Source organism: Ahaetulla prasina, chromosome 5 (assembly GCF_028640845.1).
Source record: "Ahaetulla prasina isolate Xishuangbanna chromosome 5, ASM2864084v1, whole genome shotgun sequence".
Taxonomy (NCBI): domain Eukaryota; kingdom Metazoa; phylum Chordata; class Lepidosauria; order Squamata; family Colubridae; genus Ahaetulla; species Ahaetulla prasina.
Genome location: NC_080543.1, coordinates 70,396,193 through 70,420,879, shown reverse-complemented (window position 1 = coordinate 70,420,879; position 24,687 = coordinate 70,396,193). Strand labels below are relative to the sequence as shown.

The 24,687-nt window shown below is 43.5% G+C and overlaps 1 protein-coding gene across 11 annotated transcripts in view; it reads right to left on the bottom strand.

Moving 5' to 3' along the window:
• DMD (dystrophin) overlaps positions 1 to 24,687 on the bottom strand; it is a 1,918,566-nt gene that overhangs the window by 25,169 nt on the left and 1,868,710 nt on the right. For all 11 annotated transcript variants that reach the window (XR_009155503.1, XM_058186507.1, XM_058186500.1 and 8 more), the window contains 2 exons: positions 18,342 to 18,585; positions 17,965 to 18,082 (listed from right to left, as the gene is read on the bottom strand). Coding sequence is in view for 10 of the 11 variants with exons in the window: in XM_058186507.1 (XP_058042490.1) it covers positions 17,965 to 18,082; positions 18,342 to 18,585 (362 nt within the window). In the remaining variant the exon portion in view is untranslated. The remainder of the gene's footprint in view (positions 1 to 17,964; positions 18,083 to 18,341; positions 18,586 to 24,687) is intronic.

Below are 24,687 nucleotides of genomic sequence, written 5' to 3'. Positions count from 1 at the left end.
GAAAAACCTCTTCTGCATAAAAAAAACTCAGAAGTCTACCTGTGGTCTTTCGGGTGCGCTTTAAGGTTCTGGTTACTACCTTCAAAGCGCTCCATGGCTTAGGGCCCGGGTACTTACGGAACCACCTGCTGTTACCTCATGCCTCCCACCAACCCGTACGCTCGCACAGAGAGGGACTTCTCAGGGTGCTGTCCGCCAAGCAATGTCGGCTGGCGGCCCCCAGGGGAAGATCCTTCTGTGGGGCTCTACCTTGAACGAACTCCCCCCTGGCTTGCGTCAATTGCCTGACCTTCGGACCTTCCGCCGCGAGCTGAAAACGCATTTATTTATTCAAGCGGGACTGGCTTAAATTTTTAAATATTACTTTTAACTGGGGTTGAATTTTTTATGAATTTTAAGGGTTTTTAAATTTAATTATTTTAAATTTCGGCCGACTATAGAATATGTTTTTTAATTCTTTGTTTTAAATTGTATATTGTTATTGTTTTTATAATTGGCTGTACACCGCCCTGAGTCCTTCGGGAGAAGGGCGGTATAAAAATTTAATTAATAAATAAATAATTGCCAGAACTTTTTAAAAACATTTTTTCTACAACTTCTTCGGCCGAAGAGGTTGTAAAAAATGCTTTTAAAAGCCTGTGATGATCAAGCAACTCAGCTGGGATCACCAGAGGAAAAAAAGCTTTTAAAAAGCTCCCCTGGCGATCCCAGCTGAGTTGCCTGATCGCCACAACCTTTTAAAAGCATTTTTTTACAACCTGTTTGGCTGAAGAGCTTGTAGAAAACATGCTTTTAAAAGGTTCTGGCGATCGGGCAACTCAGCTGGGATTGCCAGGGGAGCCTTTTAAAAGCTTTTTTTTACAACCTCTTCAGCCGAAGAGGCTGTAGAAAAAAATGCTTTTAAAAGGTTCTGACGATGCCAGCTGAGCTACGTGATCATCAAAGGCTTTTTTGTTATTTTAAAAGCATTTTTCAACTGAAGAAAAAATGGTTTTAAAAGTAAAAAAAAAACCTGTGATGATCGCGCGGGTCAGCTGGGGTGGGGGGGGGCAGGGATTTTTGCTACTGGTTCTCTGAACCACCCGCAGCCATCGCTACAGGATTGGGCGATCCGGTCTGAACCGGGAACATTTCAACCCTGCTCCAGAGGCTTTCTAGGAGTCTAAGGAGGGCAAAAACAGCCTTCCCACCCTTCTGAGGCTGGAAACGATCTGTTTCCTGACTTCCAGTGGGCCCAAAAATCAGCTGGCTGGCATGCACATGTGCACTGGAGCTCAACTAAGGCAACGCTCGCATGCCCACTGATATGGCTCCATGTGCCACCTGTGGCACGCGTGCCATAGGTTCTCCATCACGGTTCTAACCAAATGGCAAAGGCGATAATAAACGGAGAACTAACAGTAAAATTTAACATAACTAAAGACAAGGATGTCCCCTATCACCTTTGTTACTTATCTTAACTTTAGAAGTGTTACTTGGGAAGATTAATCAAGACCAAGAAATAAAAGGCCTGAAAATAAAAAATGAACAATATAAAGTGCAAGCATTTGCTGACGATTTGGTATTTATCCTAGAGGAACCATTGGAAACAGGACCCAAACTAGTTCAGAAAATAGAATAATTTTCTGGTACAGTGGCAGGACTTAAATAAGGATAAGACAAAGATAATAATCAAAAAATCATACTAACAAACAGAAAATGAATTGGAAGGAAAAATGGATATGTAGATGACTAAAAAAGTCAAATATTTGGGAATCTGGCTAACAGCAAAATGCTCATCGATTAAAGAAGATAATTATAATAATTATACAGCAAATAGTAGGGACGCGGTGGCTCAAGGGCTATGACTTTGAGCTTGTTGATTGAAAGGTTGGCAGCTCGGCTGTTCGAATCCCTAATGCTGCCGTGTAATGGGGTGAGTTCCCGTTACTTGTCCCAGCTTTTGCCAACCTAGCAGTTTCGAAAGCACGTAAAAATGCAAGTAGAAAAAAATAGGGACCACCTTTGTGGGAAGGTTACAGCGTTCCGTGCGCCTTTGGCGTTGAGTCATGCCGGCCACATGACCACGGAAATGTCTTCGGACAGCGCTGGCTCTTCGGCTTTGAAACGGAGATGAGCACCGCCCCCTAGAGTCAGCAACGACTAGCACGTATGTGCGAGGGGAACTTTTACCTTTACCTAATACAGCAAATAAAAATAAATTTGGGCAACTGGAAAAAGCTACAACTCTTATTAACCGGAAGAATTGCCACAATTAAAATGAAAATTTTATTACTATTTCAAGTAATACCGATAAAACTAGAAAAGAAATTTTTTGACGAGTTAAACAAACTAGTAACAACATTTATTTGGCTGTGGAAGAAAACAAAAATTAAAACTGTTACAAGACAGTAGAAATAAAAAAGCCTTTGGGCTACCAGAGTGGGAGCTGTACTACCAAGCTGCAGCTCTCACATGGGTAAAAGAGTGGATAAATTTAAAAAACAAAAGGATCTTGACAATAGAGGGACACGATCTACAATTGAGCTGGCACGCATTTATATGAGATGGCAAAAGCAAAACAAACAGTTATTTCCAAAGACACCAAATTAGAAATGCTCTGATAGTAATTTGGGAAAGAATCATACAGAACCACTACAACAAAATATCGGTCTGGTTATCAACGATGGAAGCATTAATATACCCGAATGTGCTGGATCTAGATAAAATATCAAGGTATAAAGATATATTAAATGAACAAGGGAAGCTAAAAACGAAACAAGAATTCAAGAACGAGGGAACTGATTTAGATTGATGGCCTTACATACAGATCCTGACGAGGTACAAGAAAGATGCAGAAAACTATGGGTTCTAAAAGGAACCACAAGAACTGGACAAGGGGATGGAGGAAAAATTGATAAAAACTATGCAGCTACTTATTTAGGTTCAAAATGGAAGAAGAAACAGTAAAAGAAACAATGATAACCTGGGCAAAAATTTTTGGCTATACTATAGAACTGGAAAACTGGGAAAAATTGTGGGGGGAAAAAATAAATTGACAATGTCAGCAGCATATAGAGAAAACCTGTACAAAATGTTCTATAAATCAGAGTTCCCCTTTTGGACCTCAGAGACCAAGAAGTTCATAATTTTAAATCCCGCAAACCACTAATACAAATCCAGCGCACCGCTTGCTGAAGCGCCTGGACTCCCAGTGATGAGATGGGGTCCTTCAGGCACTCTCCCTCCTCTTTCTCTCTCTGTCCCTCTCTCTTTCTCTCTCTCCCCCACTCTTTCTCTCTCTCCCCCTCTCCCACTCATTCTTTCTCATTCTCTCTGATTCCGTCTTTTATTCTGTCTCTTTCTCTCTCTCTTTCTCTCTCTCATTCTCTCTCTTTCTTTCTTTCATTCTCTGTCTCTGTCTCTCATTCCCTTTGTTGCTTTCTTTTTCTCTCTCTTTCATTCTCTCTCTTTCTCTCTCTTTCATTCTCTCATTCTCTCTTTCTCTGTCTGTCTCATTCCAATTCTCTCTCATTTTCTCTCTGATTCTCTTTCATTCTCATTCTCTCTTTCTTTCATTCTATCTCTTTCTCTTTCATTCTCTCTTTCTCTCTCCCCCTCTTTCTTTCTGTCACATCTCTCTTCCCCCTCTTTCTCTTTCTCTCTCTCATCTCTCTCCCTCCCTCTTTCTTTCTCTCTCTCTCTCCAACACTCTCATTCCCTCTCTCTCTCTCATTCTCTCTCATTCTCTCTCCCCCCTCTCTTTCTCATCTTACTTCCCCCTCTTTCTCTCTCTCATCTCTCTCCCCCGCTTTCTTTCTCTCTCTCTCCCACTGTTTCTCATTCTCTCTCTCTCTTTCATTCTCTTGCTGCCTCTTTCTTTCTGTCTCTCTCATCCCTGCTCTTTCCTTCTCTCTGATTCTTTCTCTCTCTCTCTCTCTTCCTTATCTCATGGGCCAGCCAGTGTCTTGGGGCTGAGAGGAAGTCAAGTGTCTCCCCGAGAGACCGAGGTGTACGGAGCACCAACAAGGGCCAGAAGAAACGCACGTGAGAGCCAGAAAGAGACGAAGCTTTGCTCCCGCTCGCCCTTCCTTCCCTTGCCAGGCAAGGAGTGACTGGGAAGGGAGGGCAAGGGGCGGGGACAGCCACTGCTGGATTCAGCTGACAGGAAGCTACAGCAGGGGGAAGAAACAGCCTGGGGTTCTCGCTACCAATTCCTTCGCCTGACTGCACCACCACCACCACACCTTTCACCATTACCTCATTCGGTCGGTGAGGGCTACACTGTGAAGTTGCAAGTTGCACGAACCTCTCTCTACAGAGGAGATTTACAGCCCCACCACGAGCTGCCAGACCAGTCCCATATTCCAGAACTCTAGTCACAGGACTGGCCATTGCTCATCCCGGAGCAGCTCCTCCACCCAGGTGTGCCACGGATCACCAACATTTTTTCACAGACCACCAGTTGGTGACCACTGCTATAGATGGCATCTATTTCCAGCCAGATAAGCAACAATGTTTCCAAACAGATCACTGGACTGTTGGAAATGTAAACAGTCGCAGGAAACATACTATCATATGTGGTGCTTTCCCAATAGCAAAAAAATACTGGATAAGGATAAGAAAGTGGCTAGAAGAAATAGTAAAACAACAAATAAGAGCTAAAACCAGAGATATTCTTATTAGGCATATTAATAAGGAACTATAATAAAAAATCAATATTTAATATTACATGTAATAACAGCAGCTAGAATCGTTTTTGCGCAAAATTGGAAAAATGGAAATATATCAGGAGAAATGGATTATTTGATTTGGAATGTATGATATAACTGGTTAGATAGTAGATGCAAAGATTAGGAAATTAACAAGAAAAGATGATTAATGAATTAGAAAATAGTAGTAAGTATAAAGATAAAAATAGATGAAGAATATATAGTATCACAGTAGAATGTTATAAAATGTAGAATGTAAAAAAATATTCAGAATAACAACTACATATTGTATTCATAATAGTATATTAATATGAATACAGGAGTGTTGTAAAGATGGAAATTGTGATGTAAAGTGAAGAAAATGGTTAAATAAATAATAAAATACATAAATAAATAAAAAAAGAATCCGGGGTCCCCTCCCCACTTGAATGGCAGTATCATTATAGGGATCTGACATACTGCCTCCCTTCAAAAAAATGAGGGGATTACCTGTAAGAGAGAACAGAAAGATGAACATCATAGTTAGTTCGCTTTGTTAGGATACTTTGAGTGAAACTTTTTCAGCAATCCAGGGACCCTAACATGTTTCTTAGCTATCTACTCATTTTGTGAGGGAGGTAAATGTCTCCAGGACACTAGTTGAGTTGAGTTGAACCCTGGTGGGTGCAGGAGTCAAGAATCTCTTTGGAGGAGGAGTCTGCTGGAGGCCTTAAAGAGGATGTAATTTTGTGTTTCAACAGGTGCAGTGAAAAACTGGTTGGACCTGTCTAAGTATTTTGGGGAGTAGTAATTCTACCATTACTGGGTTGATGATTCTAGTGATTGGGAAAGGCCCTATGAATTTGGATCCAAATTTCTTTGAGGGTTGTAAGGGCTATAGGAATTTTGTGGACAGGTAAACTTTATCACCTATTTTAAATGGGTTTAGTTCTGACCTTTTTTTTCCAGCTTGGGTTTTAAAAGTGGCTCTAGTCTTATTCAGGTCTAGTCTCACTACTGGCCACATGTTTTGTAGTTGTTGTATCCACTCCTTAAGGGAGGGTATGGTTGGTTCATCTACTGGTAATTCTGGCATTGGGATGAAGTCCTGGCCAGTGGCAACTCTAAATGGGGTGAACTCAGTGCTAGCGTGCACAGAGTTATTATAGGCAACTTCTGCAAAAGGCTTCCAGTGGTGACGTCACGGTGGTGCGGTGCAAAAAGAACGGGGCTCCATTCTTTTTGCCCTATTTTCATGCTGTGAGGCCCATAGGGCGAAGTTGGATCCTGGAGGGGCCAGTGAAATAGAGGGGAAGCTCTGGGGGCAATGGGGAGAGGAGCGATCCCCCATCGCAGCAGGAGAAACCCATTGAATCCGGCGCGAAAGAGACTGGTCTCTATGGCTGGGTCCAGAGGCATGATGGCCTGATTGAATGGTGTAGGAAGTGGAGAGATGAAACAGCGAGAAGTATTGATGGTGATTGACGAGGCAGAGCAAGATTCTGGATTGATTCTCAGAGAATTTGTGATTTATGAACTGACTGACAAGTAAGTCTCCAAAGTGGGAAAAGCAGCGCTTTAGCGGTGGGAGTGGAGGTTTGGAAAGATGGAAATTGAAAGTGGCAGAACGAGAGGAGGGAGAGACTGATGGTTTGAGCTGGTGCTTGTTAAAAACTTCAAAAACGCTACAGACAGATTGACTATTTGGATTGAGACTGTGATCAGTTATGGTGGTTTGGGAAAAGAATACACATAAGTAATCTTCTGACAGAGATGGAGACATTGAGAAGCGGAGGCGGAATAATAATAATAATAATAATAATAATAATAATAATAATAATAATAATAATAATAATAATAATAATTTAATTTGTATACCGCCCTTCTCCCGAAGGACTCAGAACAGGCAAGTAAAATACAAACAGAAACATACACAATATTAAAACAACCCTTAAGAAACTTATTCAATTAGCCAGGAAATTTAAAATAACATTACACCCCATAAAATTACAGAAATTTAAAACCCATCAAAATTCAATTAAAATTTAAAATTTAAAAATCAGGCCAGTCCAGCCATACGAAATAAATAGGTTTTAAGTTCGCGGCGAAAGGTCCTAAGGTCAGGTAGTTGTCGAAGCCCAAGGGGAAGCTCGTTCCACAGGAGCCCCCACAGAAGGCCCTCTGGGGCCGCCAGTCGACACTGTTTGGCTGACGGCACCCTGAGGAGTCCCTCTCTGTGGGAACGCACTGGACGCTGGGAGATAGAAGCTGGCAATAGACGGTCCCGTAAGTAGCCCGGTCCTAAGCCATGGAGCGCTTTAAAGGTGGTAACCAATACCTTGAAGCGCACCCGGAAAACAACAGGTAGCCAGTGCAGTCTGCGCAGGATAGGTGTTACGTGGGAGCTCCGAACCGCTCCCTCAAGGGAAGTGAAGTGATAGTGACAGTGCAAAGAGATAAATAGCAGCTAATGCAATTGTAATACTAAGGAATAAAGAAATCTCTAACCATCTTTAAGTTTGGGTGGATTTAAAAGACTAAATCTAAACAGAGCTTCAGAAAAGAAGCTCCCAAACAGAGCTTCAGAGGCTTTTTTTTCTGAAGTTCTGTTTTGGAGGCTTTCAGAAGCAGGAAATAATTTTTTCTGAAGAGTTTCAGAGGCAGAAAAAAGAAAGAAAAAAAAAGCAAGGCACAGAGCTCACAATCAAGGAACCTGTTGCTAAAATTCACCTCTGGGAACAGCTGTTTGGGGGTATTCCGGGAGGCCAATCCACCTGCCAATCAGTTTTTTTTCTTATTTTCCTTTCCAAAAACTAAGGTGCGTCTTATACTCTGGTGCATCTTATATTCCGAAAAATACAGGTAAATACAATTCTATAGATGTTTGGTATATATGCTATTTATTGTATATTGGTTTGTATAAAATCAAATTTCGATTCATATGTTTATCTATTGTAAATAATTAATTGAAAAAGAATATTATAAATATTTATAAATTGATTAGATAGCAGTGCATAGATTTCTAAAGTATTTGTGATTCAGCTTTGACTCTTTAATTTTGTATATACAGAATATAATTTTTATAAGTCTTATAATCCTCATAACTGTATATCTGCAAGGTGTAATTTGATTAAGATTGGTATTGTTACTAATAACTAGAATTGTTAGATCAGATTAATAATTGTAGACTATAACATATGGTAGATCTTATTATATTACAGATACTGGGACTATATAGTATTTAATTTTACATAATAACAGGTATATGACATGTTTCTAGATTAGGAGAAATAAATATAAGAAAAGAAGAAATCTGAGAGTTAAATAATGGGTGATTTAAGATATTGTGGAAAAGCCTTTTCAAGAGTTTGAAAAATGACAAGGACGATAACAACTACGAACACCAGAAAGAAAACGTTGATAGCTTCTCCATCTGGACAATAATCAGTAGAAAATATGATGGGTGGCGAGAAGTCAGGATCTACACTGAGTCTGCGAAATATGCAGGTGGCCCTGAATATGATTCAAGAAGTAATGATGAAAACACAGGAGTCAATAGGGAAAACCCACAAAGAAATAAAGAATGAGATGGGAGAGGTGAAATGGAACATCCGTAAACTGAACAACAGAATAGGAACGATACAGGAGGTAATAGTCAGAAAAGAACAGAAAATAAAGAGGGTGGAAGTCAGAAGGAGCAAAATGAAAAGAAATTAGAAGAACAAAACTGATGGCAGTGAATAGGGAGGGACCTGGAGGCAATAGTACATCTGGAAATGGAGAAATCAGCTTTTTTTCCCTGAGATTTCAAAATATAGCAGAAAACAAAGAGGAAGATCTACTAAACCTTATGGTAGAACTGTTAGCTGATGTGTTGCAGAAAAGCAAACAGGAGACTCACAGCAATTTAGACAAGGTCTATAGAATCCCCACTAATTACGTGCGTTGACAGAAACTCCCAAGGGAAGTCCCTGTGAGATTTACAAGAAAAACAATAAGGGATGAAGTCTATAGGAAGACAAGAGATGAGCCACTGACTTACAAAGGGAAAGAAATCTTGACTTTGAAATGTTGATCTCTTGGCAAGAAAAGAAATTAAGAATTGACACACTGGATAAGGGGCAAGAATTCTTCGAACATTACTTAGCTACAGATGAAGACCAAGACAGTAGAGAAGAGATAGAAAGCAAAAGCCAAGAAGAGCAATAACTAGAAGAAAATGAGCTGGAACAAGAAGCAAGAGAATTGATGGAAAGGGAGCGCCAGGAAAGAGAGGGTGTAAGGACGAGAATGCAATGAGAGATAAGACCAAGGAAGGGAACGAGAGCTACGTATAAACAATAAAATGGAAAAAAATTAAATTACTATCAATTAATATAAATGAAATGAACTCTCCGGCTAAAAGAAAACAAACTTTGGGACAACTTCAAAATCAGAATATGGATATCACCTGCTTAAAAAACAACATGGTGGTATCTTGGAATTTCCTAAAATAGGGAAACTACACTTGGCTTTGGCGCAGAAGAAAAAGAGGGGAATAGCAGTATATATAAAAGAATGGTTGAAACCAAAACAGATTTACACAGATGATGAAGGAAGAATCATACTGATAGAAATAAGAACTAGTCAAAAACGAATGTTGCTGGCAGTAATCTATGTTTCAAATGCCAAACAAAAGGAATTTTATCATAAATTACACCTGAAAATAATAGAATCAGAACATGAGAATATTTGCTTAATAGGAGATTTTAATGATCTAATTGATATCAAGAAAGATTACATAAATAAAAAATAAAATAAAAAGAGAAGAATATTACCAAACACATTTTTTGAAATGGTGCAAGAGCTAAATTTAAAAGATACATGGAGAGAATTAAACCTGCAGAAGAGCCAAAATACTTTTTTTCAAACCCACAAAAGTCTTAGTCCAGAATTGACATGGTGTGGATGGATTCGGAATTGGGAAAAGATATAAAAGAAATAGAGATAATGTCAAATACTTCGGCAGATCATAGCCCTTTAAAAATGAAATGGAAGGGACAAAAAAAGAGGGGGAGATGGACCTTGAATCAGAGGATTGTGAAAGAAAAAAAAAGTTCAAATGTTGGAAAAAGAGCTTGAATTATTTTTTAAAGACAATGTGAAAGAACAAACAACGTTACAAAATCTATGGGATACAACTACAGCCTATATTCGGGGCTTAACAATAGCATACATGGAGCAAAGAAACAAGAAGAAGACGAAACAACAAATGATGTTGCAAGAAAAACCTAAAGAACTGGAATCCATGATGCAAAAAGAACCTCAAAATGAGAAAATCAAAGGAGAAAAGGATGTGATCAAACATAAATTTACTGTTGCCAGAAGTGGCACAAAATCTTAGATTGATGAAACAAAATTTTTTCGAACATGCAAATAAACCAGGGAGGTGGTTGGCGTACAAATTGAAGAAGGAGAAAAAATAATAATATAACAGCTGCAAGATGAAGACGGGAACCTCCATTATCAGAAAGAAGAAAAAAAGTTCAAATGTTGGAAAAGAGCTTGAATTATTTTTAAAGACAATGTGAAAGAACAAACAACGTTACAAAATCTATGGGATACAACTACAGCCTATATTCGGGGCTTAACAATAGCATACATGGAGCAAAGAAACAAGAAGAAGACGAAACAACAAATGATGTTGCAAGAAAAACCTAAAGAACTGGAATCCATGATGCAAAAAGAACCTCAAAATGAGAAAATCAAAGGAGAAAAGGATGTGATCAAACATAAATTTACTGTTGCCAGAAGTGGCACAAAATCTTAGATTGATGAAACAAAATTTTTTCGAACATGCAAATAAACCAGGGAGGTGGTTGGCGTACAAATTGAAGAAGGAGAAAAAAAAATAATATAACAGCTGCAAGATGAAGACGGGAACCTCCATTATCAGAAAGAAGAAAAAAAAAGTATTGGCCGATTTTTTTTCAAAACTTTGTATAGCCAAGAGGATATAAATGAAGAAAATGTTAAGCAACATTTAAAGGAGAGGGATCTCCCTACAATACTGGATATAACAAGGGAAATGCTGAACGATAAAATCACCAAAAACCCAAAAACAATAAAACACCAGGACTGGATGGAATCCCTGCAGAATTATACAAAGAAATCTAAGAGCCACTGGAGATAATAATGTTGGACTTATAATGAAGCACTAGAACAAGCAAGACTACCAAATTCATGGAGAGAGGCATTTATTACGCTTATACCAAAAGACAATACAGATAATCAGCAAATTAAAAATTACAGGCCAATCTTGTTGTTAAATGCCGATCATAAAATATTTGTCACAATAATTGCAGAAAAAGTTAAAAAAATACTAAATGAAATCATTCATCCTGATCAAAATGGATTCTTGCCAAAAAGGCACCTAAGAAATAATAGGATGATAATGGATGTGTTGGATTATTATGAGGCCCACCCAGAGAAACAAGTGGTGCTGATATTTGTGGATGCAGAAAAAGCTTTCAATAACTTAAACTGGAAATTTCTCATTAACCAACTAAACATTATTTGGATTTCGGAGAAAATTTTATTGGAAGGCTTAGGGCAATATATTCTACCCAAACAGCAAAAATAATACTAAACGGGGAGATAATAGATAAGTTTAATATAGCCAAAGGGGTAAGACAAGGATGTCCTCTATCCCTACTTCTATTTATTTTATCACTGGAAGTACTATTGATACATATTAGGCAAAAGCAGGAAATAAAAGGATTGAGAATTAAAAAGGAAGAATACAAAGTACAAGCCTTTGCTGATGATTTGGTTTTTATGATAGAAGATCCACTAAAGACAGGAAATATATTAATACAGGAAATAGAAGAATTTGGCAAAGTAGCAGGGCTTAAAATAAATAAAGACAAGACAAAGATACTAACAAAGAACTTTACTACTAGTCAGAAAGAGGAATTGGAGGAGAAATTGGGGATTCAAATGGCTAAGAAAGTGAAGTATCTTGGAATTTGGTTAACAGCGAAATGCTCATCTATAAAAGAGGACAATTATAATAAATTATTACAACAAATACAAAAAGATCTGGACAACAGGGCCAAATTACAACTATTGCTAATTGGAAGAATTGCTCCAATTAAAATGAATATCTTACCTAAAATCCTGTTTTTCCTTTGATCAGTACTGATAAAATTAGGAAAAAATTCTTTGAGTAAGCAAATAAAGTGATATTAAAATTTATTTGGCTAGGGAAGAAATCCCGAATAAAATTAAAGCTCTTGCAAGATAATAGAAATAAGGGAGGTATTGGACTACCAGATTGGGGACTCTATTATCATGCAGCAGCCATGACCTGGCTTAAAGATTAGATAAATCTAAATAATAAAAGAATACTAACAATAGACGGTCATGACCTTCAACTTGGCTGGCACACATTCATTTGGGAAGGGAAAAATAAATTGCATTCTTATTTCCAGAGACATCAAGTAAGGGACACCCTGTTATACATTTGGGAGATATATCATCATACGAAAATTCTTATCACCTATTTTAAATGGCTTTAGTTCTGTCCTCCTTTTGTCAGCTTGGTTTTTAAAAGCGGCTTTAGCCTCATTCAGGGCTAGTCTCTCTTCTGGCCAGGTGTTTTGTAGTTGTTGTATACACTCCTTAAGGAAAAGTATGGTTGGTTCCTCTACTGGTAATTCTGGCATTAGGATGAAGTCCTGGCCAGTGGCAACTCTAAATGAGGTGAACCCAGTGCTAGAGTACACAGAGTTATTATAGGCAACTTCTGCAAAAGGCTGGTCAGTCCAGGTGGGCTAACATGTCTTTCATGAGGGAGAGGGGGTACACATTCTCCACACTCACAATGTTCAAATTTCTATAATCTACACAAAAGGTGCAAAGACCCATCTGTCTTCTCTTGGAATGGCACCGGGGTGGCAATTTTTGGTTGCGTGGGTTCGATGAAACCTCTCACCAGGTTTTTATCTATGAAGGCTCTCAAGTTCCCTGGGGGACATAATATGCATTTTTGGTTTTGGTAGTTTGGCCCCTGGGAGGATCTCAATAGTGCAGTCTGTGGGGTGGTGGGGGAGGAGCTTGTCAGAGCCTTCTTCGCTGAACACCTCAGCTAGGTCCTTGTACTCCCTGGGGATGCCCTGGTGTGTCGTGGCCTTTCCTGCCATCGCTGCTTCTTTGCTTGGGTCTCCCCCCATTTCCTCCTTTCGGTCATTGGGTCCAGTCACTTCCCATTGAAATCAGAGTCCCCTGCTTCCAGTTCACTCTGGGGTTCCACTTCCTCAACCAGGTGAGCCTTAGAAATAGCAGCCATTCCATTCCAGGTGCCACAGTGAAAGTGAGTCTCTCACTGGGAGTCCCTATTACTATGTCCAAGGGTTCTGTGGCAAAGATGGCCAGTTCCTCCCTCTGCGTCTGACCCATTTAACTGGCAGAACGTGATGAATTTTTTTTTTAGCTTCCACAAATGTATGCCCAATTTTCCCACCAGGGTTGGGCTAATCAAACACTGGGTGCATTCTGAGTCCAAGAGGGCTGAGATTTTCACTCTTTTCCCCCAACTAGGGATGAACAGTCTTAGAGGCAGGGTGAGTGGCTCAATTGGTTCGCTTACCAGCGGGTCGTTTTCAGGGTCACTCTCAGACAAGCCTGATTCCTCCCCAGGTGATGCCGGAGTTCCTTTCCCCAATTTTTTGAGGGGGTGAAATTCCACGGCCTCTCCACTTCTCAGTGCGGTGTCTTTTCCTTGGGGGGTTGTTTTCACGGGCTTTCCTCTGGACAGTCATTCTGGCTTTCGAGGGGGAGTTTTTGAATGACACTCAGCTGCACAGTGCCCCTCCTTCCTGCATTTGAAGCAGGCAGATGATCTCAGTGCCAGGGGGGTTTATGGCTTGAATGGCTCTTGCTTCCCCTGGGGTAGGGATCTCTTCCAGGCCCTTGGTACTGGTTTTTGGCCATGTCAATTTCCACATCTTCAGCCAGGATGTACCAGTTGTGCAGGCAGTCTGGGTCCATCGAGCCAACCAGGCATGGCAGAGGTCGTCATTCAGACCGTCTTTGAACCAGTTCACTAGGATGTCTTCTGGCGAGTCCAGTCTCCAGGCGAGGTCTCGGAACTCTTCAGTGTATTCAGCTACCGGACGGCGTTCTGTTTCACGGTTCTGATGCGATCGTGAGCTTTGCGATTTGCCAATGGGTCTTCAAATAGGCAGCAGAGAGCCATCATGAATCATTGAAGTTCCGCAATTCAGGGGCGTCTGTGCTGTGGAGGGTCACCATCCAACGGGCAACTGCCTCTTCCAGGGCCAAGGTGATGACTCAGACCCAAGTGCCCTCAGTCTGGAAATCCCTCTTGTATTTCTGCATGTACGTGAGTACATGTGCCAGGAAAAAACAGAGTTGTTGTGGGTCACCATCGTACTTCACTCCGGGGGAGGGTATCTTCCTCCTCAGTTATGGTGCTCTGGGCTTGCCAGGAACAATCATAAGGGCTGGCAACCTCGATGGCTGCTGCCCCCACCCCCCGCTGTGTCTGCTTGGCCTGCTGCTGCTGGATCCAGAGTGGCAGCCCCAGCCTTGTTGGCTGCGGCTGCTGCCTCACCCCTTACTAGTGTCAATCTAATTCCCCCTGGTTCTGAGGTTTTCAAAAGCCTCCATCACAAATCACGTTTCTCTTGAGGCAGTCATCTCCAGCCGGTTCTCCAATTGGCTCTTTCTGGTCAGATAGGGCTTCCAACTCGCGTTTCCGGCCCAGTTGTCTACTGCCCCGGCTGAGGGTAACCCCTCGGGTTCTTCCATCCCAGTGTTGTGGTCTGTCAGCAGCCTATGGTGCTGGTGGCGGAATCGGACAGTGATGAGGCAGAGGCGAGGCCAGGGCCATCGAGAAATGGGGTGTGGACTCGAGCCTTCAGGGCCTGAGAGTAGTGAGAGTGAGTGCGAACTCCAGAGCCTCCAGAGGCCGAGAATAGCGAGGAGGAGGAGGAACTGGGAGAGCCTGTCCCTAATGCCCGAATGAGAACAGCTGCCAAGAGGCAGGAGCAGCTCAAGCAGAGAGGTCACCTCGGGGGTAGGGACAAGAGATAATTGGCCCCTCCCATAAGGTTTAAAAGGAGACTGGCATCAGTGCCTCAGTTTGCTGGAAAACAAAGTTGGAGCTGCGCGTGTCCCATTCTCTGCTCTGGATGTTTCTCTGAGAAGACCTTGGCAGCTCTCCATTCTCTGCTTGAGACGCTTATCTGCAAAGGACTTTGGCAATTATCTAAATTGGACCAGGTTGGAGATAATGACAGACCGTTTTGGGTGAGAAGCCTTTGCTTTCTTTTGAGTTTCACAACGCTGGGAATGGGTCAATTCCCAGCTGCTTGAATAAAGTTTATTTTCATTAAGGACTGCGTTTGTTGCTATCTGCTCGAGTCTGGGTCACAACACTCAGTTATCTTTCTTCCCCACTCTGACGACCATCTGGGCTTTGTGGGGGCCTCCAAACTGGCTTTGATGTCTTCAATGGGGCAGAAGGAGCTGGCTTCTGGCTGGGTGGTGGTGGAGGTCTCACCCCAGCATTCTCCTTCACTTTGCTCGGACATTGTGTGCAGGATCCCCTCGATAGAGTGAGTTTGCTTCTCTGGGTTGACCACTTTTGCAGATCCTGCTTTATGTAAAGTCGTGCCTCTCCCTCCTGTTCAAGAAAGCATGGACTCTTGAAACTTTAGCATTTCAAAAGGAAACTTTTTTTTAAATTTTATTTTGTCACAACAATATACACAAACATTGACATAAAAACAACAACATATCATATAAACACATAAACATGTAAATAGGCTAAAATATATATAAAATATAAGCTAAAATATGTATATATATAAGCAAAGTATTAATTTGATATAATGAAAGGGAACAATAGGACAGGAACGGTAGGCACTTTTGTGCTCTTATGCACGCCCCTTATAGTCCTCTTAGGAATGGGGTGAGGTCAATAGTAGACAGTTTTTGGTTAAAGATTTTGGGATTTTGAGATGAGACCACAGAGTCAGGTAGTGAGTTCCAAGCGTTAACAACTCTGTTACAGAAGTCATATTTTCTGCAATCAAGATTGAAGCGGTTAACATTAAGTTTGAATCTATTGTTTGCTCTTGTATTATTGCGATTGAAGCTGAAGTAGTATTTAACAGGAAGGCCATTGCAATAGATGATTTTGTGTGTTAAACACAGGTCTTGTCGGAGTCGGCGGAGTTCTAAATTTTCTAATCCCAGGATTTCAAGTCTGGTGGTATAAGGTATTTTGTTGTTTTCAGAGGAGCGGAGAACTCTTCTTGTAAAATATTTCTGGCCGCATTCAATTGTATTAATGTCTGAGATGTGGTGTGGGTTCCAGACAGGTGAGCTGTATTGAAGATAGGTTTAGCAAATGTTTTGTATGCTCTGGTTAGTAGTGTAGAGTTTTTGGAAAAGAAGCTGCGTAAAATTAGGTTTACAACGCTTAGAGCTTTTTTTGTTATGTAGTTGCAGTGGGCTTTGGCACTTAGATCATTTGATATGAAAACTCCAAGGTCTTTAACAGGGTGGGGGTCATCTATAAGGTAATGTCCACCAAGCTTGTACTTGGTGTTAGGGTTCTTTTTCCCAATATGTAAGACTGAGCATTTGCTTGTTGAGATTTGGAGTTGCCAAGTTTTAGACCAATCGGATACAAAGTCAAGGTCTTTTTGAAGGGTAGAAGTATTGTTGATGGTGTTAAATAGTTTGACATCGTCAGCAAAGAGAACACAACGACTTGAGATAAGGTCACAGAGATCATTTATGAAGAGAGTTGGTCCAAGAATGCTGCCTTGGGAAACACCACTTTTGACAGGAACAGGATTTGATAGAGCGTTGCCAATTTTGCTTTATTTATTGAAAGGAAGTGAATGCAAGACAATGCAAAGCAGGATCTGAGTTCTCCCCAGGCAATTCCATTAGGATAAAATGGTTAGAAACCGCTCCTCTGTTTGATGTTGAATTAGCCAATCCACAGGTGTGAAGATGTTGTGGAAATGGTCTCCTGAGAAAAAGCTAAGGAGTCGTTCCCATGCGCTTCTTCTGTGAGACTTCCAAGCTGAGAGAAAACAGATGGGCCTCCCCCCTTGTACTTTCCCCAAGGTAAATCAAAGCACAGGGCAGAATAGGTGATGGTAAAAGTTATAAACTAGGGAATTACAGGATACATAGGAAACAGGATGAGAGCAATAAGTGAGTACAAGAATCTGGGGTGCCCTCCCCACTTGAATGGCAATATCCCTATAGGGATCTGACATTCTAATTCATTTCCATACTCAATTAAATATAATACAAGTGAAAACAAATTCTTGCAGAAAGCATCTGTGCAACCATTATTTTTAATTTTGGCCCCCAGAACTTTAATAACTATCATACATTGCAAACAACCTTTTTTTTTTTTTTGTTAGGTGCTTCAGCATACAGAAGCTCTACATTTCAAATTAAATGTTTATGGTAAGCTATGTTTCTGGCATAGCAATTGTTTTCTTAGCCAGGGGAGCAGCAAAATTTGTGTAAATACTGACATCCATCCAGAAGACAAGGTAGTTGAGTTGATTCCATAGAACAGCTTTGGGAAATACAATAAGCACCAATTGCTATATACTAAAAATAGCTAGAAACAAATTAGGTGGCGATAGTTTTGCCAAAAAGTATTTGCTTGATTCTCTTTGGCACTATTATGAACTTAAAAAATAATAATTCTGTTAGAAATTGGAAATTCTTTTCAGGCTTTTTGCTTCCAGGGCAGTAACTGATGAAATGAAAATGAAATTTATTAGAACTTGTCTTGCATTTTGTATTTGTTTTAATTCTACAAATGTTAAAGCACCATTTTCCTTCTAATCCATCCTATCACAAATATTAAACGAACTATAAATGAAACTTTGGGGACTGTATTTAAGCCCTAGGCTTGTAGCTTGAGTTGCTCACTTCTAACCTATAGTACCTCACGAGCATATATAAAATTTCTCACAATAACACAACAAAGTAAAACAAAATGAGCTTCCATACTATTTTCTATAATGTAGATTGTGTGTGTAGACAATAACTAGTAACACTGTCAACTTGCCTCTCCTCCAGCAAACTGACTCTGCAAATAAATCAGTCCATATAGAAAAGAGCCCTAATACAGGAAACAAGAGAAACTTTAAATCAAGAAACAAATATCATGTTCCTGTGTATGAAATGAGAATATGAATAAAATTTTATTACAATTATTTTAAAAAGTGCTTCATTTTTAGCTTACCCATAGATTCTGTAGTCTGACTACCAACAACACGGAGAAGCATTGGCTGATTATGTTCCAACCTCTGTACTGAGGTAGGAGAAGACTGGGTTGTACCATTCACTTTTGCAACTTGAGGCTGAAATACCAGAAATTATAATGGTTAATTTTACGAGTATTATCATGATCACTTGCACGCCCATACAGATGTACTGAGAAATAAATTTCACCAATTTAGGAAGGTTTCCAATATTACAGAGAATTTCAGTTTGCATATTTATATTCTATACAATCCTAGAGTACTACATTTTTATTTTGTGATATAATAAGTAAAAGAAAATTAAATTAAAAAGCCACATTATTTCCTATCAAATAAAAGAGAAAAGCAGATGTCTTGCCTGTTCCAATAGCTGTCTTAGCCTATATAGCTGCGATTCTAGCTGTTTGTTGTGATCCTCCAGGATCTGCATCCTGGCTTCTAGGCGGCCTTTGTGTTGACGAAGCAACTTGGCTTCTGCAATGAGTTCAGCATCTCGTGGACTCTGTGGTGAAATGGGCATCATCTCAGGTGGGGATGGAAGTGGAGATAGGCCTTTGTGATCATGTTGCTGCTTCAACCGGTCATATTCCGCCTGCAGGTTTCTATTGAAAGAATAAAAATAAATATATCTATGAATATGCATACTTTTTCATTTTATAGCTGAAAGTAACCTTTTAACAGTTTAATTTCTACTAAATTAAGGGCTTGAGTCCATGAAAACTGTTATCATAATGGAGTTTCTGCACCAGGTTATATATTAAAAAATCATTATATTTCACTGCTATATTATTGATGTATTTTCAGTGCAAATGTTACAAGCCACAGTTCACCAGGTTTGCATGGATTTTTTCAATAGAGACAGACATGCTTCTATAAATTGAAAAGTGGTAAGAAAATTAAGTCTTTCTGGATAAGAATCTGGTGGATTATGCAGAATGTTCTGAAGAAGAAGATAAAGTTCCTACCGCAATTTTTCCTTTTGGGAATAACAACGGACTGTACAGTGATTGAGACTAAGTTGATTTTGAACTTAATAACAGCAGCACGACTGTTGATTGGACAATATTGGAAGAAAAAAGAATTACCCACAATAGAAGAATGGATATTGAAAGTTTCCAATTTGGCTGAGATGGCTAAAATCTCAGCCTTCTTGAAAGACAGTACTCAAGAAAAATATTTAAATGAATGGAAGAACTGGATTGATTATATTCAAAATAGATATCAGATTAAGAAATTTCGGATTGCTTTTGAATGAAGGATGTTATTTTTGATTTTAATGGAAGAAGTCAGGTTATGTGAGAGAGAAAGATTATAATTGTGTTAGATTTTAAAAAATTTAATGTATGACTGTTTTGTTTAAGGAACTATACCTTGTGTTTGCTCCGGGAAGTCCGGGGGGGGGAGGGGGAAAAATTTAATTGTTGTAAAACTTTTTTAATAAAATATATATATATATATATATATATAAATTGAAAAGTGGCTCCTCCTATGAACTATCCTTGATATACCCTCCTAAGAGAAATAAAGGAAAGAAATGGTATGAACAATTGACATAGGATGGTCTTACTGCTTTGTATCAGGAGAAAAAAGCTTGTTGCTTGTTATCTGTTTGCAATCAATAGCAATAAACATACTTGGAATAAGAAAATCAAGTAACAGAATGTAACAGCTCCTCTATTGTTACTGTCTTTTAGATAGCAGATTCTACATTGGGGTCTCTGCATATATTCCCTGTAATGTATTTGAACTTTAGGAGGGAAATTTGGGCGGGAATATGCACGTTGCTGATTGGCTGATGCCTCAGCAAAAATAGTATTTAAAGAGGGGGTTTTGCCTGTTGGTTTTGCTGGGATCACAATAAACCAAAGAGCTGTTGTCACTGGTATCGTTTCCTGCCTCTTCATTGCCCAAACTTAACATTGGCGACGAAGGTGGGTGTTGTGACCCAGGTTCCTGGACCCAGACTCCTGGACTCGGATGATTCAGAAAATGAGGGAGAAGACCTGGCAAGCCCTGCTTCTCTTGAGCCCTCTCCCTCCCTGGCACCCACTCAAAGGGAGGGGTCGGCAAGGCCTGATTCTCCCGGGCCTTCTTCTGATTTGGCAACGCCCCAAGAACAGTTTTGGAGGGACGCAAGGTTACGAAGGCTTGATCGGCGTGCGCAGCAGCGGAAGAGTTGGGACAAAGCCAAGTCATAATTGTCATGCAGTGACATCTGCAGAGACTATAAATAGGAGGCGGGACTTCCTGGTTTTTTGTCTCGGACAAAGCAATGAATTTGGGGCAAGCTAATTCATGGAGGAAGAATATATTCGTGAGTAATTCTGGCCTTATCTATAATTTCCTCGTTATCTCCAGAAACTTGGCAGGCCCGTGGGTAGACGTGGCCAGGACATGTATCTATGTAAATAAAAGGAAAAAAGGAAGGCCTCTGACGGACTCTTTGCTGGGAGTATTGGGGGAAGGGAAACAGAACATTTTGTCCAAGACCTGACTAAAACATCTTCCACCAAAGATGGATCAGCAGCAGGTACAGCAGCAGTTAGAGCAGCTACAAGCGGCTAATCAACAGCTCCAGCAGCAAGTGGCTCACTTGGCAGGCCAACTTGCTGCAGCCCCTCCTCCTCCTCGTCGCAAGTGCCCGATAACCGTGCCGGATAAGTTTTCTGGGCAGCCTGAGATGTTCCCGACCTTCTTGGGACAGTGCCAGCTCTACATGGCTATGAGGCCAGAGGATTTCCCAGACGACCGGGCTAAGGTGGCCTTCGTGATTAACCTTCTTTCCGGCTCGGCTGCTCGATGGGCCACGCCTCTTGCTCCAGGACAGCCCCTGCTGGCGGACCAACAGCGTTTTGGCAGCACCTACGCACCATGTATGAGGACCCGTCAATGCTGACGGCAACCAGGCGCCTTAAGGAACTCCGTCAAGGGAAACGCCTGCAGGAGTACATCGAATTTCGTCTTTTGTGCCAGGACTCTGACTGGAATGATGCAGCGCTGGTGGACGTTCCCAGGAGGGACTCTCAGAGGAATTGCAAGACGAGCTGGCCCGCGTGGAGGCGCGCGGACCTCGACAACTTGGTGCCCTTTGTCTCCGCCTCGATGCCCGTCTGCAACGGCGACCGTCCCGTCGCACCCCGGGACCCTCCGTCGACATCTGCACCCCACTTCCTGCACCACCAGCACCCAGGGTCGCCCCACGTTTTGTAACCGCTGCGGAAGAGCCCATGGAGTTGGGAGCGGCCAGACCTCGCCTAACAGCCCAGGAGCGGAACCGGAGGCGCCAAGGGGGATTGTGCCTGTACTGTGGGGGGCCCGGCCACTTCGCCGCTTCCTGCCCCAGGAAGCGGCGGGCACGACGCCGTCCCGAATCACAGCGTGACCAATCGAACGGAGCAGGCCCGACCGGGAAACCCTAGGTCGGGCACGTACTAAGCCCCCACTGGACGTTGCGGAAGTAGACTCTGGGCCCCCTCGGCATCTGATTCTGGACACACGGATATGGTTGGGGAACCAGTCGGACGGGCTCCAGGCGCATGCGCTGGTGGACTCAGGGGCCACAACAAACTTTATGGACCAGGCCTTTGTGACCCAGTTTGCGGTCCCCGTGGTTCCGGTGGACCCTCCGATGCGGGTAGAGACAATTGATGGACGAGAACTGGTGTCCGGCCCCATTAAATTCGCCACCCAGCCTTTGCGCCTGGCTATTGGGGACCATGAGGAGGCGATCCAGTTTTATGTCACGGCGGACCTTCATTTTCCCTTGGTCCTTGGGTTGGCCTGGCTTCGGACCCACGATCCTCAGGTGGCCTGGTCGCGGAACGCCATCTCTTTCCCGAGTCTGCAGTGCGTCGATCACATCCGCCACACCTGTGCCGCCAGAACGCCCCACCGCTGCCATCACCTTGCCTCCTGAGCTGACGGACTTCGCCGACGTGTTCAGCGAGAAGGAGGCGGACCGACTACCCCGCATCGGCCCCACGATTGCCCGTGGACCTTCTGCCCAACGCACCACTGCCTGTGGGACGCCTGTATTCCATGTCGGAGCCCGAGTTGGCCGCCTCAGGGACTTCCTGGACAAAAACCTGGCCCGAGGGTTCATCCGCCTTCAAAGTCCCTCTCGGCCCCGGTCCTCTTTGTGAAGAAGAAGACAGGGACTTGCGCCTATGCTGTGATTACCGCCGCCAAACGCCATTACGGTGCGGAATCGCTACCCCCGCCGCCATCCCGGAGCTACTGGAAAGGTTGCGGAGGCCACGATCTTCACCAAGCTCGATCTCCGGGGCCTACAACCTGGTGCGGATACGAGAAGGAGACGAATGGAAGACGGCATTCGCACCGATACGGACACTACGAATACACTGTCATGCCATTTGGGTTGACCAATGCTCCCGCCGTTTTCAGCACTTCATGAACGACGTGTTCCGAGACATGTTGGATCGGTTCGTGGTTATCTACCTGACGACATCCTGATTTACTCCCGGTCCAGGAAAGCCACCTTCGACACGCCAGTCTGGTTCTGCAACGCTATGGAGCAACAACTCAATGCGAAGCTGGAGAAATGCGTCTTCTTCCGACTTCCATAGAATTCCTCGGCATATCATCTCGCCCGAGGGCATAGCCATGGACCCATGTAAAGTAGAAGCTTTGTGTAGCTGGGAAGCCCTCGTCGGGTGAAGGATGTTCAGCGCCTACTGGGCTTCGCCAACTACTACCGGACCTTCATCCCGGCTTCGCCACACTGACAGCTCCACTTACCCAGCTCCTCAGGAAGAAGGTTGCATTCCGTGGGGTCCCCGCAGCAAGAAGCATTCACAGCCCTCAAGAAAGCCTTCGTCACGGAACCCGTCCTGAGGCATCCCGACCCGCTCCGCCTTTTGTGGTGGAAACGGACGCGTCCAATGTGGCTCTGGGAGCGGTGCTGCTACAGGCTCCGACGAATGGTGGCACACTTTTCCTGCGCTTACTACTCCCGGAAACTCAACCTTCCGAGCGCAACTACACTATCTGGGAAAAAGAGTTGCTGGCTATCAAGGCTGCATTCGAGGCTTGGCGACACCATCTGAGGGGCCCGACATCAGGTGGAGGTCCGAACGGACCATCGGAATCTCGAGCACCTCACCACAGCTCGGAAGTTAAACCAGCGGCAGATCCGTGGTCGTTGTTTTTGCCCGGTTCAACTTCCGCGTGACCTACATTCCCAGCGGTCACAACCGAGGGCGGATGCCCTGTCCCGCAAGCCAGAGTACCTCTGCGCCAAGGACCCCTTCCTCCACGGACAGTGCTGCCGGCAGAAGCCTTGGCCGCAGCACGGGAGCCAGTGGACTTGCGGGCCCAGGTGCGAGGCGCAGCGCCAGGACACCTGGTCGCAGCAAAGGAGAGCGGAGGTGGGCCCCGCGTCTCCTTGGACCTTGCCGGAGGACTTACTCAAGTTTCGCGGGTGATTATATGTGCCCACAGGACCACTCCGCGCCCTCGCCATGACCCAGTGCCACGACAACCCTGCAGCAGGACATTTTGGGTTCTTCAAGACCTCCACCTGGTGACACGGACCTTTTGGTGGCCCAGTGCGGCATGATATACATGCCTACGTGACATCCTGCGTACCGTGCCGGCAAGCCAAGACCGCCACGGGGCCCCTCCCGGCTCCTCCAGCCCTTGCCGACACCCGACAGACCCTGGGGCGATCTCTATGGATTTCCTGACAGACCTGCCGCCGTCCTCTGGGTTCACCACGGTGCTGGTGGTGGTGGACATGCTCACCAAGATGGCACACTTCATCCCATGCCGCTGGACTGCCCACAGCCGCAAAACGCCCGTCTCTTTCTGCAGCACATCTTCCGCCCATGGTCTACCGGACAGGGTGGTTTCGGACCGGAGTTCAGTTCACAGCCCGCTTCTGGAAGAGCCTGATGGCGCGTTGGAGGTGCAGGTATGTCTGTCGTCATCGCACCATCCGGAGACCGACGGGGTACAGAGAAGGTCATCGGTATACTGGAACAGTATCTCCGTTGCTTCATCAACCAGCAACAGGACAACTGGGCCGACTACCTGTCTCTGGCGGAGTTTGCTTTTAACAACTCTCAGCACACCTCTACTCAGATGACCCGTTCTTTGCCAATGTGGGTACCATCCGCGCTCTTCCTCTGGCACCACCGGACTCTCCTGTTCCCGAACGCAGACCTTCCTGACGGAATTGCATGCGGTCCAACAGTTGGTACGCCAGCAGCTGAATCGGGCAAAGGAGGACTACAACGGTCCGCCGACCGCTCCCGACGGGCAACGCCCCGCTGGCAGTTGGAGACCGGTGTGGCTCTCCACCAAACACCTCCCGTCCGACCGCCGGTAAAGAAGTTGGACCACCGATTCATCGGCCCGTTCCCTGTCGAGGCAGTCATCAACCCGGTAGCCTACCGACTGACCCTGCCACGATCCATGCGGATCCACCCGTTTTCACCGGTCCCTTCTGGTTCCTGAGGCCACACCGAGTCCCTTCGGTGCCCAACAGCACCCGTCACTGTCGCCGAGGACGGATCGGAGGAATACGAAGTCCACAGCGCACGAGACTCGCTGGCTAAAGGGTCGCTTTCCAATATTTGATCGCGTGGAAGGGATACGGGACTGATTTCTCCTGGGTAGATGCCTCCGACGTTCATGCCCCTGACCTGGTGCAGGCCTTCCATGAGCAGAACCCAGCCCGACCG